Raw genomic sequence first — 20,088 nt, forward strand, 5'->3', positions numbered from 1 at the left:
AAGCAGATCCACAGTCAGGTTTCTTCCAGCAGCCACCGAGAGACTTATCTTTCGAATCTTCTCATTCAAATGTATGGGAGATGTGGAAGTGTGGCCGATGCTCGCTCAGTCTTCGATGCTGTGGTCGCCAAGAACTCCTTCACTTGGAACTTGATGCTGTCAGCATATGCCAGGAACGGGCATTTGCAGAGGGCTAAAGAGGTTTACGACTCCATGCCTGGGAAGGACTTGGTTTCATGCAATGGAATTCTTTCTGCGTACTCGCAGGCCGGGAAACTGGGTGACGCTGTCGAGTTTTTCCGAACGATGCAAGAGAAGGATTTGGTGTCGTGGAACACCGTTCTTGCAGCTTTTTCAAAGGCCAGAGATTTGAGAGGAGCCAGGAAGATTTTCAGCGACATGCCGAGGAAGAATCTAGTTTCGTGGAACACAATGCTGGCCGCTATATCACAAAATGAAGAGATTGAGGTGTTGGAGATGTTTTTTGATGGAATGGAAGAAAAAGACGTGGTTTCTCATAATACGATGATCAATGCATATGGCAAAGCTGGGCATATTGAGAAAACGAGAAAGATATTTGATTACTTGCAAGAGAAAAAATTGGTTTCCTGGAATTCAATGCTATCAGTCTACTCGCATCATGGTCTACTTGACGAAGCAAGAATTGTGTTTGAAGAAATGCCTGAGCGAGACACAATTTCTTGGAACTCTATGCTAGCAGCATATATTCAAAGCGGGAATTTGCGAGAAGCGTTGTCCTTGTTAGAAAGGATGCCAAGAAAAAATTTGGTGTCATACAACTTAATTCTAAGCGCTTTAGCCGCTCAAGGTCTCTTTGACGGAGCAAAGGAATTCTTTGCTACAATTCCCAATCCAAGCATTATCTCGTGGAATACACTCCTTGCTGCATATACTCCAATTGGGCATCTTTACGAGATCATCAAGCTTTACGACCAAATTCCAAACAAGGATATAGTCTCAGACACGGCACTCTTGAATGCCTTTTCTGAAAATGGGAAACTTGAGCCAGCAAAGATGGTATTTGATGCAATGGACCTTGTGTCATGAATGCAATGCTAGCGGCATTTTGTGACAATGGGAGCTCGTTCAATGCCAAGGAGATGCTCAGTTGGATGTGTGCTCGGAATCTTAGCTCTTGGAACTGCGTTCTCCGATCATTTGCTCTTGATGGGGATCTTGACGAGACAAAGAGATTATTTGACAAAATGCCCGAGTGGGACCAAATGTCTTTCAATTTCATGCTTGCGGCATATGTCTCAGGCGGGCATCATGGTCTTGCTAAAGTAATGTACGAAACACTACTTCCTGAGAAAGATTCCTTTTTCACACGTCGCCATGCTAAGTGCCTACACTGTACAGGGCAAGGTTGATGATGCAAAGCTTTTGTTTGATAGCATTCCATACAGGTCTCTTTTTATTTGGAACTCTATGCTTTCGGCATATGCCCAAAACTGTCATCCGGACAATGCAAAATATCATTTTGATGCCGTGCCCGAGTGGGACATTGTCGCTTGGACCTCTTTATTATATTCCAGAAATTATCAAGGAAATGTGGAGGAAGCGAAGGTGTTGTTTGAGAAGATGCCTGAGCGAGATCTAATCGCATGGAATGCTACGTTGTCAGGACATTCCCAACACAGGCATTTAGAAGACTCAAAGTGCCTGTTTGATTTGATGCCTTCCCACAATATTGTCTCTTACAACACTCGGATGGCAGCTTACTCTCAGCATGGATACATCGAGGATGCCCTCTTGGTCTTCCAGAAAATGAGACACAGGAACTCTATTTCGTGGAACACTCTACTTGTGTCATATGCTCAAAATGGGCATACTACTACTGGAAAGGCGTTTTTCTCAACCTTGCCCGAGCAAAATCTGGTTTCTTGGAATGTAGTAATTGGAATGTATGCTTTAAATGGGCAAACTGCACAATCCTTGGAGCTCTTTAGAAACTGTGTTGCTGATGGTGTCAAGCTGGATGATGTATCTTTTACCTCTGCATTGATTGCTTTGAGGTGAGGTTGACGATTCACATTTTCTGTTTAAATCAATGATAACAGACTACTTAGTAACGCCTGGCAAGCAACAATATGGTTGTATCATCTCCTTGTTTGCTCGTGGAGGATATGATAGATCCTGTAAAGAACTCATTGATACAATGCCTTTCTTTCCTGATACTCACGACTGGACGTGCCTGGCAAGTGCCAATAGAATCTACAAATCTAACAGCCTTGGAATGGGGCATCACAATACACGGAAAACAAATGCCAACTAGCAGAAGCGTCTTGCGTGCTTGGTAACAGAGCAAGCTTAGACTTGGTTGAAAGGTACCTGGGATGTAAGTCATGTCCAACTTCGCCATGTCCTTGTCGGTCTCGCATTCCCCACTAGGCTGGAGCTTGTGTCACTGAGCCCTCTCTCACACTCGAGCCACCTCTTCATGCCGCGAAAAATTCCTCACGACTTTGTTCTTCGCACGATCATCGACTGCTCCTACTCTCTCACATGCTCCTCCGGTTCCGGACGGCATTCATTACGAGCATAGCAATGTGGTCTTGGTTTACAATTTTGCAGCAATCTCGCGAGCGCATGACGAAGTAGTGCATGAAAGCCTCTTCTTGTGCTGTCAACTCTGATATCCTCGATGGTCAATTCTTGGACTTCAGGCGTCCAAGAAATCAGCCAGCTGCATATTTCTCAAGTGATCACGTCGAATCAGATCCAAAACTCTTTGTTTACCTTGCTGAATCCCCCATCCTTGTAGCGGAAGGTGGTAGCGTCACTTTCTCTATAACGAGCAAGGTCGGGTTTGCGCTCGTACGCCACCAGACCCTCGCACCACTAAGTAGAAGCTTGCGTAGGGAACCAGATGGTTTTCAGACTCATGAAGCTCCTCGCTTCCATCAACAAAGAAGTGGAACTTCTCAGCTCTTGGCTGCTGCCTCTTGTGCTCCTCGACAACCTACACTGCCTCTTCCATCTTCTGGATTGGCGATTGCACGAATTACAAATCACTGTATCCCAGAACCTCGTCAAACGGAATAGAGTTGCTTATCCAAGAATATGCATGCGATAAATAAATTTGACGGCTGTAACTTGGGATCTCCGTGTTGTACCTATGAGCAAAAACTTAGCTTCCTCCGTTCTAGTTAACATTTGAAGAAACGAGTGAGCTTACTTGTCCCTGTAGAGAAGATTGAGCTCCGCAGTGGTTCATTAATAAGAGTTCAGCCAATCTTTCCTTGATGCCATCTGGTGGAAACTGCAAGCCACTGCTCTAAAATCAACTTACTCACGCTCTTGGGACCGTAAATGAGATGGTGTACCAAAAATCGCAGACATACCTGCTCACAGTTGCTCTTATGCCTGGAGGTGGCCTTAAACTCTCCAATGTATGGTAACTTTGTGGACTTGGTTCACTGGCATAATTGTATCACTTCCTTGGCCTCCCGTAATCTCTCTTGAAACCGGGCCAAGGCTCATTAGGGCTTTAGAATTCTGGACATGTCTTCTCTGGACGCATTGCTGGAAAGAGGAGTGTGGCTTCTGGAAACGCCTTGCAGCAGGATTAACACTGTTGGGTTTGCTTTGAAAGGTTGTGAGTGCAGCTTTCAAGACTTGAGCAAGTTTGATTTCTGCAAAAATGTGACAAGCAAGACGGAGAAGGAGCCGCGCAACTTCCGTGTGATTCGAGACGACTTGCTGCACCCGACGCTCGGTGGAAACAAAATCAGAAAGCTCGACGCTGTGGTTCCGTTCCTCAAGGACGAGGAAATCACTGATGTGGTACATACTCTTTTTTTTTTTGTTCTTTCTTTGAAGCGATTTCAATGTCTATCAGGTGACTTGTGGAGGCTGTCAAAAGTGCTCATGCTGCTGCTGTAGGTACGAAAAGAAGACTAAGAATTCTCTAGTTTTATACTTCTTCTTTTCTATCTAACGTGTTTTCTCAGCTCAGCTGTGGCGTGTGCTGAGCATGGGATGTCGGCTCATTTGCTGCTACGAGGTGAAAAACTTGAAGTCACGACTGGATATAACTTGATATCGGAGGTTTATGGAAAAAGAACCGAGTATGCAGATCGACAAAAAATGTTCAGCTCGCATATGGAACGTGTTGCTTGTTCTGAAGAACCAGTTCTTTGGTTGAATGGCAACTCTATCACCAGAGAAACAATCACTCCTTCAGAAAATTCTAAATTGCTTGAACCCGGAAGAGGAAGAAGAAAATGGGCCGTGCTTGGAGAAGGTGGTGCGAGTGGTCTAGCACTTCTCGGTGTGTGATTTTCAACTTTGATATGTTTGTATCTCTAATATTTTTCGTGCGATCTATGATCGGGCTTTATAAGACTTGTGAGATGGCTAAGCGAAAACGAAGTCTTCGAACGAGATGACAAGATCAAAATCGTGGTCGATTCTGGCACTGGAACATCCGCCATTGACCTGGCTCTAGGAATCGCTTTGCTCGGGTATGCTCGAGTTTATATCCTTTTGGTGGTATATATCCTTTCTTCCAGCCTTCACCAGTGGGAGATTGTTGGTGTAATGCTCTCCGGTTCTCGCGACTACTACGAGAGACAAATGAAGAACCTTGTCACTGGTTTTCTTCAGCAGTTTCGCTGCGATCAGTCGGCAGAGGCTTTGAGCTTACCTCTTGTTTGGGAGGAGAGGAAACGAGTACGCAGGTATGATTTATATATAAGCTTGCGAGCTACAGTATAATAGTATGATAGTACAGGTTTGGAAAGATTTTTGGAGAGATCGGTGCTTGCAAGAGTATAGCCTGACAAACTGGCATTTTGCTAGACCCGATTTACACGTTTTCCCCTTTTTTCCGCTTGATTTTAAGGAAACCTAACAACAGGTTTAATGATCGCGAAAAGGTCATTAGTTTTATTAAACTAAAAACTTCACCAGTAAAAAGCTGACCATTGTAAAAGACCATTTTAAGATCCAACGGCTAATATTTTTTATTAATGAGAATAATTTATATGGAATTAAAGGTGATCTCTTTCGAAGGACTGGGCATTATGACAAGTTACACCATTGCCAGGCACACAGAGAAGCAAGGATTAGTTGTTGCAGCCGAGCTACAACAAAAATTTAAAACAATCCATTTTAATTTAAACATCTTTTCATATCGAAGCTTGTTTGTAGATGAGCTTAAGAATTTTCTACTAAGCCACCATAAGTTGATGGCTGTTGTGGACTGATTCTCACTCCACAACACCTTTTGATATCGGCAGTAGATTGTGTGGTGCTACAGTTCTCTAGAATTTAAGAATGATTGATCACTTGATCTAGTGTCAATCTTTTCCTCCATAATCAGATTTTACACCTCCGACTACATATTGACAAGCCACTGGAACTCTAGGTTTGATCACTTGTAGCCTTTGAGAAGCTCGTATGCCATCACTCCAAGCCCCTAAACATCCATTGCCTTTGTGTATGACAATCTCCTATATCTCTCGATGAAGATATTCTCAGGAGCCATGTACTTCTTTGTCCCACAGCACTGGCTCATCTTTCGTCGGTTACCACTCCAAATCCACCAATCAGTGGCTCGTCTATGCTTGCATCTTGCAGCTTGGTGAAAACGTTCTCCAGCTTGAGGTCACGATGGGCAACACCCTTCGACTGAGTGTCTCGGCCAACTTCTTCAGAATCTCGGCTACCTCCTTCTCGCTCAGTGGCCCTTTCACACACAGCTCCATGACTATCGTCCCAAAGCAACACCCGCCAACCTTCTTCTCCCTTTTCTCCCTTTTCAGCCCCTGGAGAGAGATAACTCCAGGAATGGAGCAAAGCTTGGACAAGATCCTTGTTCCCTCTTGGCGCCACTCTCACGCTTAACCATCTTTCCTGCGAATGTTGTGGGCTGTGTTATCAACCGGTCATAAAAAATTAAAGTTCGCATGTTACTATCTTTCTATATCCTCAACAACATTATGCAAAGGGTATAATCAACTTCAAATCAATTTGAATCCTCAGATGTGTAACTGCAGTTACAGCTCATTGTAAAGCAAAGAAGATTCATAAATTCCATGTAATGCCCTTAGTGGGCATTTTACAACACTTGATTTTTTAAATTCCCTGCACGTAAGCCTGTCTTTCAGTCCTTGGGGACGTTCCATCTCCTCCGCAACTCTCCCACAGTCCCACTTCATCCAAGCGCCACTGGTTCCGGGGATTTCCATAAAAACCACCTTCATCAGTGGCAGCAAATAGTTCCTCTTTACCTCTCGAGAGATACTCAATCCTCGAATCCACCACCTTTCTCATCGCACATTCCCTCCATAACCCATAAGACCCTCGTCCTTGTCTAGCATCCTCTTCACACACCACTGGTCTGTTCTTCCTCTACGTTTTGCTGTCTCAGAATTACTTCCCGGACAAGGTCGCGGAGGATCTCATCGTTCCAGAGCAAGGCGATGCTCGCAGCGGCTAGAGTTCCAGTTCTATCGCCGCAAATCCACAGACCCATCGGCGGAAAGCTACTCGCCATCTCCAGCTCTCATCCACCGCAACGTTACGAGCAAATCCACGCCCGGTGCTCTCGATTGATCCAAGATGACCCCAACGGCGGCGAAACAGCCAAGTTACCTGCGATTGGAAGAGTTTTTGCTGCTCCTTGCAGAAGAATTTTCGATCGTCCGAGTTCCTGGCTCCCCGGAGAGCCGATTATTCACAGTCAACGATTCATCGCGCCCGGATCTTCTAAGCACTGTCACGATTTCGCGAACTCGATCAAGTTATCTGTCCGTGGACTACACCTCTTTGGGAATGGCTCGCAAAACAATCGATCCATGTTCTTTGCGGACGAATCTCTCGCGATGAGAAAAACTCTGTTCATGAGCAGAGCATAGAGAAAAGTGGAAGCAATCGCCAGCATCTTGTTCCCCAGGCTCGCGATCCAAATGGCGCTATCCACACCGCGAATTGGGAGTCGCCGTGATCGGTCAAACGTCTACTTCGTTCCGGGATTGTTCTTGGTGGGCAGCAGCAGATCGCGGCGGTGGACGAGCGCCACTTTGACTGAGATCTACCTCAACTCCTCCACCGCCGATGGATCGATCGTGAGAGAGGAGCAGCCCAGCCACGAGGGGCAGCAGCACACCGGATTTCTCGATCACGACGAGAAGGCTCTCGCGGAGATTTATTTTCTGGGTTGCTCCTGGCACCACTTTCGGCTACATTGGCCATGGAATGGAGGCATAACCATGTCAAAGAAAGATAGCTTCCTATATCAAACAATTCATACCAAAACTCTCTACATGTCCTAAAAAGAATGGATTAAGATTCAAGTTGGTTTGAGTTAAACACCAGGCGCTATAGCTTGACATCTCCATAATCGCAGTTAGACTCCCCAAACGAAAAGAAGCAAGGATCCATAGTTCTTGCCTTGGAGCAAACATCCCCACCTGATCCAGGCCCAGCGCACATAAGCCAGGGCCTCAACCCGGTTAATCCCTGAGCTTGGATGTTACAAAAAAGAATCCACGATTAAGATGTGCGAGGATAAATTTATAGCAAGAAATGGCATAGCTTCTGTAATTATCATTCACATGATAGACGTTTTTCAATTTATAAGATTTGCATGATGGGTGATTCTCCTCTTTTTGTTTCCATGGCCGTGCAAGTTGTAGTTCCAGTGGGATCAAACTCCTGGTGAAGTTTTCGTGTATGAATGTCTTCTTTGGACTCGGCAGTGCCAAGCCTGCAAGAATGATCGCGTTGATAACTTCTTCCAGGAGCCTGTCTCAAGCCAAGCTGATCCAAAGTTGGGTTTCTTCCAGCAGCCACCAAGGGACTTTTCTGTCGAATCTTCACATGAAATGTATGGGAGATGTGAACGTGTGGCTGTCTCTCGCTCGGTCTTCGATGCTGTAGAACTCACTTGGAATTTGATGCTGTCAGCATATGCCAAGAACGGGCATTTGCAGAGGGCTAAAGAGGTTTACGACTCCATGCCTGGGAAGGACTTAGTTTCATGCAATGGAATGCTTGCTGCGTACTCTCAGGCCGGGAAACTGGGTGATGCTGTCGAGTTTTTTCGAGTGAAGAGTCTTAGCTAACCGAAGCAGGGACAACACTGTGTATATTGTTGGAGGCAAGCTGCCAGTGGTCGTCTCTGCGATGTGCTGGTTGAGTTTAGGCTTGGCTGCCTGTTTCGCTGATGCCCAATTCTGGAATATGTGTAAGGTTCTGGTTTCCTTGCTCAAACCATGGATGGTGATTACAACCTGAAAGAAGAGTGGCACTTCGCTTGGATGGCACACGTATGTTTTTGTGCAAGGTCGTCAAGGACTCAGCATCCTAAGGTGGCAACACGCATGTCAATGAGGGTTCTTCTGCCTTCAAGCCCGATTCCTTTAATTCGAGGTTATAAACAGAAATTCTTTTAATTAATTAAGGACTAATTTAGAGTCTTAGAACAATATAAGTTTAAATCCTTTTAACGAGAAAAGCTCAGACAAATGGATGTTCGGGCAAAGTGGCGGCAAGCTGTGAAGCAAGCCATCAAGGTCTAAGTTCTTCTCTAGTGAGTTGTTATATAAGATCAATGGGTAAAGGTCTGGATACTCTCAAACGGCTACTGGCTTGAAGCTTTGACTAGCTTTCAGAGTTTCTGGTTCTTAATCCCTATTGCCACAGGTTGATGAAATACGCCCCTCTGCACATACTTTGAATAAATGTGGCTGGTTGGACAAGTCTTTTTTCAGATCGTTCTTAGGTTAAAGTTGAAGAAGTCATATTATAAGTGACAGAAAAGTTGAATCTAGATCCAGTAAGTTTCATCCAAATATGCACGTAAAATTGGCCTCTTCATGACAAACAGGAAGAAAGGGGTAGATTTTGAGGTGAAGGGAAACTGGTCTATAAGGCAACTGGCATTCCTGTCCATGAAACTTATTCTCCTACATTCTTGTTTGTAATGGATCCAAATGGGATATATGCTGCATCCCTATTATTCTATACAAATTCGTCTCTTCCTTCCAGAAAAAAGATGGTTACCAGCAAGACTCCTCTGCATACATTCAACATTCCTGCTGCTCTTATGGCTCCAGCTGCTACAAAACTTGAATGATAAAGGCAAGAGATTTTTTATTTTCAAATGATTGTGACCAAAGGTATATATATTGTTTCAGATATTGAATTGAAAAAGCATATTCTAGCATATATTCTTAATCCAATGACTAAGCTCCTTAACCCTACTTGGATTTAGCTCATGAAACTAAGCAGTGTATTCTATGAAACTATATTAGACTTTTGGTCGTTGAAATAAGGAATATCCATGCCTACTTTAGGAGCTCACTTTTTCCTTTTTCTTTTTCTTTTATATATATAGTTATAATATTTTTATAAAAATATTTTTTAACAAAAGACATAAATTTCTCATATATTAGAGTATAAACCTATGAAAATATTATTGTTTTTATTTTTAAATTTTCTATTTTTAATTAAAAATATAGTTTATGGAAGAGCAACTGTAGAATGGGGTAATAATAACACACTTACTGAAAATGAAATTAACCTTATAATTAATAATGGATTTTTAGATCTTTTAACTCACATTAAAAATTATCATTCATATTCAAGAAATTTTAAGAATTTAACTGTTTTAAATATTGGTAGGGGTGTATTTGCTGTAAGAATTGAGCGCGTGGATGGAGAGCCACCATATTGTTCAACTGGTCAAACTGAAAATACAATTATTGGCATGAGAATCAAAGAAGCTGTTAGGTACTTAATCAATACATATAGTACTACAATGATTGCAGCAAAATCTGATGTATGCAAAATTATATCTCAAAATTATATAATTCAATATTCAGTAGTATTTTGGTGGAGACTAACCTTAAGTAAAGTTAATAGTTTGTTTACATCTTATCTTTCATATGATAATTGTGATACTACATTAACTACTTTAAATGCTGGTTTTTCAGACCATGTGTTATATACAGGCCAATTTTTGGTATCCCCAAATCGCAAAAATGTGTTATTAATAGAAATAAATTGTAAAGTTTCACTTTATTCAGGAAAAATTTTACTATGGAGATCTGATATCACATTTGATTTTATTGGTCAATGTAAGCTTGATCTTCAAAAAGATGGGAATTTGGTATTATATACTGATAAGAAAATAAAAATGTGGTCAATTGATCATTATTGTTATAATCAACCAGATTGTATATTTCTTACTTATCTTAGTTTATTAAATAATTGCAACTTAGTAATTTATGAGGCTAATAGTCCAAATGCTATTTGGTGGGAAACAAAAACTACTAATCATTTTGGTTGTTTAAAATAATACTTATTATGTTGTAATTTATATTAGTCATGTAAAACCTTATTAAGTGCAATTCAATTTAGTATCTAAATGAAAATTAGAGGGACCAAGAGTGAATTAAATTGCATGCAAGATCTTTTCTCTCTTGTTGTGCTCTGAGTGGAATATCATATTCAGATCTAATGCTTCCATCATTCCTTGCCATGTAGAACCATCCAACTTAAAATTTAATACTTCCATCATTTTTTACGAAATCTCTATTAGAGTGAGTGAAAGGCATCAAAACCATGATTGGAACTTTTATTAAATGTTTTTGGAATTCTTTGTATAAGCTATTGTTGAATAGCTTTATTTAATATAATTTCATTTTATTGAGCATGAAAAGCATAATAAAATTCTAGCTATAATACGGTTAACCAAGGACAATATGGTAGGGACAAGAAAAAGAAAAAGAAAAGTGTAAAATATATGGTTATTATCTTGGTATGATCTTCATGTCTCAAGATTTTTAATACGTGGAGTCCAAGTGACAAAAGCTAGTTCGTTGATACTACAAGCTTTAGCCAGTTTGCCTATGAAATTAGCTATATCACATCAACCTTAGAATGAGCTTCATACCCGAAGAGCTGTCTACTCACACAAGGTAACGGTGCTTCATCTATATTTGTCTTCTCCCTTAGATGAGCTTTGGTGTAGAAGTTTTGACTAAGCCACCCTAAGTTTCTTCATAGCTGGATGGCTAGAGCGTGGAGTGCTTCTTTTCCCTCCACAACAACTTGTGATATTGGTAGTAGCCCGTGTGGTGCTACAGTTCTCTAGAATCCAAGGATGATTGATCACTTGATCTAGTGTCAATCGCTTCCTGGGATCCAAATCCAGCATGCCCATAATCAGATTTTTCGCCTCTGGCGACAGATTGGCAGGCCACTGGAACTCCCCCTCGCGCAGCAAATGCATCTCCAGGTTCGATCGGTTGTAGCCCTTGAGGAGTTCGTATGCGATCACTCCAAGCCCCCAAACATCCACCGCCTTGGTGTAAGACAGCCCATATCTCTCGACAAAGATAAGCTCGGGAGCCATGTACTTCTCAGTCCCGCAGCTCTGGCTCATCTCTCTGGCATCGTCCGTCGCCACTCCAAAATCCCCAATCACTGGCGTGATCGTGCTTGCATCTTGCAGCTTGGTGAAAACGTTCTCCAGCTTGAGATCGCGATGGACAATACCACTCGAGTGGACGCCCTTGAGTGTCTCAGCCAGCTCCTTAACGATCTCGGCTACCTCCTCCTCCCGCAGTGGCCCTTTCATCGCTAGATCGCGCAGGCTAGGGCCACAAAGTTCCATGACCATCGTCCCAAAGCAACGCCCGCCAACCTTCCTCTCCCTCCTCAGCCCATGGAGGAAGACAACTCCAGGAATGGGGCGAAGCTTGTCCAAGATCCTTGTCTCCCTCTCGGCACAACTCTCCGACTTAAACATCTTTCCTGCGTACCTATGGCGGTTGCGGGCTGCGTCGCTCAGCAAGTAGACTTGGCCCTGTCCTCCATGCCCCAACTTCTCGTGTCTGATGTACCACTTGAGAAGCTCGCCACACTCGTCATCTCTAAACTCGCCATCCTCGAGCGCCATCACGTCTTCCCCTTTTTCTCACTTGGTTTTAAGAAAACCTAGCTTCCCACATTACTTTTATTAAACTAAAAACTTCACCAGTTCTCTTCCCTTAGGCAAACCAAAAAATATTAACCGTTAGATCTTAAAATGGTCTTTTACAATGGTCAGCTTTTTATTGAGATGGTAGTGAATATACCTAAAATATGCTTGAATATTTTAAAATATTCTACCATCTAACGGTTCTTATTCATTTAGATTAATTTTGTATTTATAATTTTTAAACATATTTATAATTTATAAACTTTCTTAAACACTTTCTAGTATATTCTATTTTATTTAACCTTAGTATGTAATAAGATTAATCTTGTGTTAATAAAATTATAACCTTTAGTTGATCAATTAGATTAATAATTAAAAATAACACTACTATTAAGTAAACTAACGCGTAACAAATTATTATTAATTAAAATAATTTATATGGAATTAAAGGTGATCTCTATTTTATAATTACCCTCCAGGGTTGACCAGCGCGTTGTTTGATGCAGTCGGGGTTTTACGTGTACATGCAAACCAGCCAAGCACGGAAGCTTCACAAGCAGAGTTATGACTATGCGCACGATCATTCCCTTCGCGAAGAATGGAGAGAGTCGCGAAAATGGCGTCTTACTCCAACCCAAAATCCATCTCTCTGATCACCACTGGTCTCTTCTTCCTCTACGTTTTGCTGTCTCAGAATCACTTTCCGGACACGATCGTGGAAGATCTCATCGTTCCAGAGCAAGGCGATGCTCGCCAGTGCCGGAGCCGCGTAGAGTTCCAGTCCTATCGCCGCAAATCGACAGACCCATCGGCGGAAAGCTACTCGCCATCGCCAGCTCTCATCCACCGCCTGCGACGCTACGAGCAAATCCACGCCCGGTGCTCTCGATTGATCCGAGATGATCCAAACGGCGATCACGGCGACTGCCAATTCGTGGTGTGGATCGCGCCATTTGGATCACAGGGCCTGGGGAACAAGATGCTGGCGATTGCTTCCACTTTTCTCTATGCTCTGCTCACGAACAGAGTTTTACTCGTCGCGAGAGATTCGTCCGCAGAGAACATGGATCGATTGTTCTGCGAGCCATTCCCAAAGAGTTCCTGGCTCCTTCCCAGACCTCTGGAGATCCGATTATCCACAGTCAACGATTCATCGCGGATCGGCCATGCCCCGGATCTAAAAATCACTCCTCAGCACTGTCACGATTTCGCGAGCTCGATCAAGTTTCCAGATGTGGCCTACTCGTATCTGTCCGTGGACTACACCCCGGACGATCGAAAATTCTTCTGCAAGGAGCAGCAAAAACTCTTGCAATCGCAGGTAACGTGGCTGTTTCTCCGGTCAAACGTCTACTTTGCTCCGGGATTGTTCTTGGTGGAATCCTTCCGGAGTGATCTCGCGAAGCTCTTCCCCCAGCAGCAGGCGATCTTCCATCACTTGAGCCGCTATCTCTTCCATCCCATCGATCCGGTGTGGGATCGCACAGCGCGGTTCTACGACTCATATCTCGCGCGCGCCGATCGCGTAGTCGGCATCCAAATGAGAGTTCCTCCACACTTGCAAGGAGTTCGTCAAAACCTGGCGGCGGAGGTGTTCCAATGCGCCGTGGAGACAAAGATCCTTCCCAATATCAGCAAGAACAACGTCGAGAGGATCAAGCTCCGCTCCTCGATCAGCTCGCAGCAGCAGCAGATCGCGGCGGTGGTGACTTCGCTGGATGAGCACCACTTTGACGTGCTGCGAGAGATCTACCTCAACTCCTCCACCGCCGATGGATCGATCGTGAGAGTGGAGCAGCCCAGCCACGAGGGGCAGCAGCACACCGGATTTCTCGATCACGATGAGAAGGCTCTCGCGGAGATTTACTTGCTGGGGCTCAGCGATGTGCTGATCACGAGTCCTGGCTCCACTTTCGGCTACATTGGCCAGGGATTAGCCGGGTTGAGGCCTTGGCTTATGTGGGCTGGGCCTGGCTCAGGCAGGGACATTTGCTCCAAGGCAAGAACTATGGATCCTTGCTTCTTTTCGTTTGGGGAGTCTAACTGCGATTGTGGAGAGGCTGTCAAGCTTGACAATGTGGAGCGGTGTCAAGATTGGCCTATAGCGCCTGGTGTTCAACTCAAAACAACTTGAATCTTTATCCATTCTTTTTAGGACATGTAGAGAGTTTTATTGTGTCTTCCAATGTGGACCATTTTGGTATGAATTGTTTGATATGCAACTAATTTCAAGGAAGTTATCTTTCTTTGACGTGGTTCTGCCTCCCATTCAACGAGCTTGGATGTTACAAAAAGGACTCCACGACTAAGATGTGCGAGGATAAATTCTAGGACAAGAAATGACATAGCAAAGTCATATCAAGATGTTTAGTGATTCACGTCGTGAAGCCCGCCACTTTGATACGCTCATAGGCACCCACGATCTGTCAAAAAATTATACAAGATGTTACAAACAAACATTTCTTCTTTCCATGATGTAAGTTGTTGTTCCAGTGGGATCAAACTCCTGGTGACAAGTTTTCGTGCATGAATGCCTTCTTCGGACTCGGCAGTGCCGAGCCTGCAAGAATGCATCGCGCTGATAACTTCTTCCAGGAGCCTGTCTCAAGCCAAGCAGATCCACAGTCGGGTTTCTTCCAGCAGCCACCGAGGGACTTATCTTTCGAATCTTCTCATTCAAATGTATGGGAGATATGGAAGTGTGGCCGATGCTCGCTCAGTCTTCGATGCTGTGGTCGCCAAGAACTCCTTCACTTGGAACTTGATGCTGTCAGCATATGCCAAGAACGGGCATTTGCTGAGGGCTAAAGAGGTTTACGACTCCATGCCTGGGAAGGACTTGGTTTCATGCAATGGAATGCTTGCTGCGTACTCGCAGGCCGGGAAACTGGGTGACGCTGTCGAGTTTTTCCGAACGATGCAAGAGAAGGATTTGGTGTCGTGGAACACCGTTCTTGCAGCTTTTACAAAGGCCAGAGATTTGAGAGGAGCCAGGAAGATTTTCAGCGACATGCCGAGGAAGAATCTAGTTTCGTGGAACACAATGCTGGCCGCTATATCACAAAATGAAGAGATTGAGGTGTTGGAGATGTTTTTTGATGGAATGGAAGAAAAAGACGTGGTTTCTCATAATACGATGATCAATGCATATGGCAAAGCTGGGCATATTGAGAAAGCGAGAAAGATATTTGATTACTTGCAAGAGAAAAAATTGGTTTCCTGGAATTCAATGCTATCAGTCTACTCGCATCATGGTCTACTTGACGAAGCAAGAATTGTGTTTGAAGAAATGCCTGAGCGAGACACAATTTCTTGGAACTCTATGCTAGCAGCATATATTCAAAGCGGGAATTTGCGAGAAGCGTTGTCCTTGTTAGAAAGGATGCCAAGAAAAAATTTGGTGTCATACAACTTAATTCTAAGCGCTTTAGCCGCTCAAGGTCTCTTTGACGAAGCAAAGGAATTCTTTGCTACAATTCCCAATCCAAGCATTATCTCGTGGAATACACTCCTTGCTGCATATACTCCAATTGGACATCTTGACGAGATCATCAAGCTTTACGACCAAATTCCAAACAAGGATATAGTCTCAGGCACGGCACTCTTGAATGCCTTTTCTGAAAATGGGAAACTTGAGCAAGCAAAGATGGTATTTGATGCAATGGAGAAATGGGACCTTGTGTCAATGAATGCAATGCTAGCGGCATTTTGTGACAATGGGAGCTCGTTCAATGCCAAGGAGATGCTCAGTTGGATGTGTGCTCGGAATCTTAGCTCTTGGAACTGCGTTCTCCGATCATTTGCTCTTGGTGGGGATCTTGACGAGACAAAGAGGTTATTTGACAAAATGCCCGAGTGGGACCAAATGTCTTACAATTTCATGCTTGCGGCATATGTCTCAGGCGGGCATCAGGATCTTGCTAAAGTAATGTACGAAACACTACTGCCTGAGAAAGATTCCTTTTCACACGTAGCCATGCTAAGTGCCTACACTGTACAGGGCAAGGTTGACGATGCAAAGCTTTTGTTTGATAGCATGCCATACAGGTCTCTTTTCATTTGGAACTCTATGCTTTCGGCATATGCCCAAAACGGTCATCCGGACAATGCAAAAAATCATTTTGATACCATGCCCGCGTGGGACATTGTTTCTTGGACCTCTTTATTATATTCCAGAAACTATCAAGGAAATGTGGAGGAAGCGAAGGAGTTGTTTGAGAGGATGCCTGAGCGAGATCTAATTGCATGGAATGCTATGTTGTCAGGACATTCCCAACACAGGCATTTAGAAGACTCAAAGTGCCTGTTTGATTTGATGCCTTCCCACAATATTGTCTCTTACAACACTCTGATGGCAGCTTACTCTCAGCATGGATACATCGAGGATGCCCTCTTGGTCTTCCAGAAAATGAGACACAGGAACTCTATTTCGTGGAACACTCTACTTGTGTCATATGCTCAAAATGGGCATACGAATACTGCAAAGGCGTTTTTCTCAACCTTGCCCGAGCAAAATCTGGTTTCTTGGAATGTAGTAATTGGAATGTATGCTTTAAATGGGCAAACCGCACAATCCTTGGAGCTCTTTAGAAACTGTGTTGCTGATGGTGTCAAGCTGGATGATGTATCTTTTACCTCTGCATTGATTGCTTTGAGCCATAGCGGTGAGGTTGACGATTCCATTTTTCTCTTTAAATCGATGATAACAGACTACTTAGTAACGCCTGGCAAGCAACAATATGGTTGTATCATCTCCTTGTTTGCTCGTGGAGGATATGATAGATCCTGTAAAGAACTCATTGATACAATGCCTTTCTTTCCTGATACTCACGACTGGACGTGCCTGGCAAGTGCCAATAGAATCTACAAATCTATGGGGCATCACAATACACGAAAAACAAATGCCAGTTAGCAGAAGCATCTCGCATGCTTGGTAACAGAGCAAGCTTAGACTTGGTTGAAAGGTACCTGGGATGTAAGTCATGTCCAACTTCGCCATGTCCTTGTCGGTCTCGCATTCCCCACTAGGCTGGAGCTTGTGTCACTGAGCCCTCTCTCACACTCGAGCCACCTCTTCATGCCGCGAAAAATTCCTCACGACTTTGTTCTTCGCACGATCATCGACTGCTCCTACTCTCTCACATGCTTCTCCGGTTCCGGACGGCATTTATTACGAGCATAGCAATGTGGTCTTGGTTTACAATTTTGCAGCAATCTCGCGAGCGCATGACGAAGTAGTGCACGAGAGCCTCTTCTTGTGCTGTCAACTCTGATATCCTGGATGGTTGATTCTTGGACCTCGGACGTCCGAGAAAACAGCAAGCTGCATATTTCTCAAGTGATGACGTCGAATCAGATCCACAACTCTTTGTTTACCTCGCTGAATCCCCCACCCTTGTAGCGGAAGGTGGTCGCGCCCCGTTTGTCAACATACCATCATTTTCGTTCTCTCTTTCTTTTTTCTTCGTCCCTGCGGTGCTGCTGCTGCTGCTTGCTCGAAGTACCAGCTGCCGATGCCACTGCGCACATTCCCCCACACGCTTCAAACTCTGGCTTGATCTCTAGCTTCACTTTCTCTATAACGAGCAAGGTCGGGTTTGCACTCGTACGCCGCCAGACCCTCGCACCACTAAGTAGAATCTTGCGTAGGGAACCAGATGGTTTTCAGACTCATGAAGCTCCTCGCTTCCATCAACAAAGAAGTGGAACTTCTCAGCTCTTGGCTCCTGCGCTCCTCGGCAAACTACACTGCCTCTTCCATGGAACCGATCTTCTGGATGGGCGATTGCACGGATTGCAAATCACTGTATCCCAGAACCTCGTCGAACAGAATAGAGTTGCTTATCCAAGAGTATGCTCCCGATTCTTGCGATAAATGGCTGTAACTTCAGTGGTTAATAAGAGTTCAGCCAATCTTTCCTTGATGCCATCTGGTGGAAACTGCAAGCCACTGCTCTAAAATCAACTTACTCACGCTCTTGGAACCGTAAATGAGATGGTGTACCAAAAATCGCAGACATACCTGCTCACAGTTGCTCTTATGCCTGGAGGCGGCCTTAAACTCAGGCGGCCCATTCCAACGTATCTTTGTGGACTTGGTTCACTGGCATAATTGTATCACTTCGTAATCTCTCTTGAAACCGCCAAGGCGCATTAGGGTTTTAGAATTCTGGACATGTCTTCTCTGGATGCATTGCTGGAAAGAGGAGTGTGGCTTCTGGAAACGCCTTGCAGCAGGATTGACACTGTTGGGTTTGCTTTGAAAGGTTGTGAGTGCAGCTTTCAAGACTTGAGCAAGTTTGATTTCTGCAAAAACGTGACAAGCAAGACGGAGAAGGAGCCGCACAAGTTCCGTGTGATTCGAGACGACTTGCTGCACCCGACGCTCGGTGGAAACAAAATCAGAAAGCTCGACGCTGTGGTCCCGTTCCTCAAGGACGAGGAAATCACTGATGTGGTACGCACTTCGCTGTTTTTTGTTCTTTCTTTTCTTTCTTTGAAGCGATTTCAATGTCTGTCAGGTGACTTGTGGAGGCTGTCAAAGTGCTCATGCTGCTGCTGTAGGTACGGAAAAAAGACTTTAAGAATTCTCTAGTTTTATACTTCTTCTTCTTTTCTATCTAACGTGTTTTCTCAGCTCAGCTGTGGCGTGTGCTGAGCATGGGATGTCGGCTCATTTGCTGCTACGAGGTGAAAAAATTGAAGTCACGACTGGATATAACTTGATATCGGAGGTTTATGGAAACGTGGTGTATGTTCCAAGAACCGAGTATGCCGATCGACAAAAAATGTTAAGCTCGCATATGGAACGTGTTGCTTGTCCTGAAGAACCAGTTCTTTGGTTGAATGGCAACTCTATCACCAGAGAAACAATCACTCCTTCAGAAAGCTCTAAATTGCTTGAACCCGGAAGAGGAAGAAGAAAATGGGCCGTGCTTGGAGAAGGTGGTGCGAGTGGTCTAGCACTTCTCGGTGAGTGATTTTCAACTTTGATATGTTTGTATCTCTAATCTTTTGTCCGTGCGTTCTAAGATCAGGCTTTATAAGACTTGTAAGATGGCTAAGCGAAAATGAAGTCTTCGAACGAGATGACAAGATCAAAATCGTGGTCGATTCTGGCACTGGAACATCCGCCATTGGCCTGGCTCTAGGAATCGCGTTGCTCGGGTATGCTCGAGTTTAAATCCTTTTGGTGGTATATATCCTTTCTTCCAGCCTTCACCAGTGGGAGATTGTTGGTGTAATGCTCTCCGGTTCTCGCGAGTACTACGAGAGACAAACGAAGAACCTTGTCACTGGTTTTCTTCAGCAGTTTCGCTGCGATCAGTCGGCAGAGGCTTTGAGCTTAAATCTTGTTTGGGAGGAGAGGAAACGAGTACGCAGGTATGATTTATATATAAGCTTGCGAGCTACAGTATAATAGTATGATAGCACAGGTTTGGAAAGATTTATGGAGGGGAGATCGGTGCTTGCAAGAGTATAGCCCGACAAACTGGCATTTTGCTAGACCCGATTTACACACTCGCTGCGTGGGAAGTCGCGATAGAGTTGTCTTGGAACGAAACAGCAGACAAAGTCGCTATTCTTCACACTGGTGGGGCACTGGGCCTCTTTGGCCTGGCACAGACAAATCCGCAGGAATTCTCTCAAACTCGTGAATACGCTCCTCCGAAGGTACGCAGAAACAATTCTTTTCTTTCCTTTTTAAGGATCGAACAAATATCTGTGTCAAGTGGTCCTGTCTTTCAGCAGCTTTCTCTCGCAAGGCACACTAAATCTGGCCGAAGTTGACAATTCGAAGGATCTCCGGATCATAGAAGGAGGGCGTGGGAAAGTGGCAAGAAACTAATGGGAAAAAGTTGCGGCTGTGGGGACATCTTTAACAGCAGCTCCATTCTCCATGAACAAGACCCCGGTTCCAACTGCAAGTCAAGACCAGTAACAGCTTCCGGCCCGAGCTTGGAGGGCTGGAATGAACCCAAGCAAGACAAACCAAAGAAAGCAGCAAAAATATCCCACCAGTTTCAAGGTTTGCGTGGTCAATCAAGAAGCGCAAGAGCATTGGCAACCTGCGAGTACCTCAGATGAGCTTGCCATCGTTGAGCCTGCGCACCTGATGGCCTGATGCCTTC

General features: G+C 44.3%; 5 protein-coding genes and 1 pseudogene across 7 annotated transcripts; 5 read left to right on the forward strand and 1 right to left on the reverse strand.

Moving 5' to 3' along the window:
- The first annotated feature begins 1,356 nt into the window (after positions 1-1,356).
- On the forward strand, positions 1,357-3,066 carry LOC112349565 (pentatricopeptide repeat-containing protein At2g35030, mitochondrial-like). Its single transcript, XM_024684177.1, has 2 exons — positions 1,357-2,036; positions 2,688-3,066. The coding sequence occupies exons 1-2, from the start codon at positions 1,357-1,359 to the stop codon at positions 3,064-3,066; spliced, it is 1,059 nt and encodes a 352-aa protein (XP_024539945.1).
- Positions 2,489-19,988, forward strand: LOC9660362 (D-cysteine desulfhydrase 2, mitochondrial). 3 transcript variants are annotated; one of them, XM_024684125.1, is made up of 8 exons: positions 2,489-3,393; positions 18,007-18,413; positions 18,478-18,520; positions 18,599-18,928; positions 18,994-19,123; positions 19,172-19,339; positions 19,393-19,630; positions 19,706-19,988. In XM_024684125.1, the coding sequence occupies exons 2-8, from the start codon at positions 18,132-18,134 to the stop codon at positions 19,745-19,747; spliced, it is 1,233 nt and encodes a 410-aa protein (XP_024539893.1). In that variant the 5' UTR covers positions 2,489-3,393; positions 18,007-18,131; the 3' UTR covers positions 19,748-19,988. The 3 variants fall into 3 exon arrangements, with proteins under 3 accessions (XP_024539893.1, XP_024539891.1, XP_024539892.1); XM_024684123.1 differs by having other exon boundaries at positions 18,007-18,520; positions 18,594-18,928; XM_024684124.1 differs by having other exon boundaries at positions 18,007-18,520; positions 18,594-18,928; positions 19,709-19,988.
- LOC9660360 lies at positions 3,392-5,408 on the forward strand (annotated as a pseudogene).
- LOC9633832 (calcium/calmodulin-dependent protein kinase type 1) lies at positions 11,015-11,935 on the reverse strand. Its single transcript, XM_002979281.2, has one exon. The coding sequence runs from the start codon at positions 11,933-11,935 to the stop codon at positions 11,015-11,017; it is 921 nt and encodes a 306-aa protein (XP_002979327.2).
- Positions 12,557-14,202, forward strand: LOC112349541 (probable fucosyltransferase 8). Its single transcript, XM_024684122.1, has one exon. The coding sequence runs from the start codon at positions 12,573-12,575 to the stop codon at positions 14,088-14,090; it is 1,518 nt and encodes a 505-aa protein (XP_024539890.1). The 5' UTR covers positions 12,557-12,572; the 3' UTR covers positions 14,091-14,202.
- On the forward strand, positions 14,487-16,868 carry LOC112349566 (pentatricopeptide repeat-containing protein At4g02750-like). The gene has a single exon (XM_024684179.1). The coding sequence runs from the start codon at positions 14,487-14,489 to the stop codon at positions 16,866-16,868; it is 2,382 nt and encodes a 793-aa protein (XP_024539947.1).
- Positions 19,989-20,088: the final 100 nt, after the last annotated feature.

Source organism: Selaginella moellendorffii, unplaced genomic scaffold (genome assembly GCF_000143415.4).
Source record: "Selaginella moellendorffii unplaced genomic scaffold, v1.0 SELMOscaffold_40, whole genome shotgun sequence".
NCBI classification, from domain to species: Eukaryota; Viridiplantae; Streptophyta; class Lycopodiopsida; order Selaginellales; family Selaginellaceae; genus Selaginella; species Selaginella moellendorffii.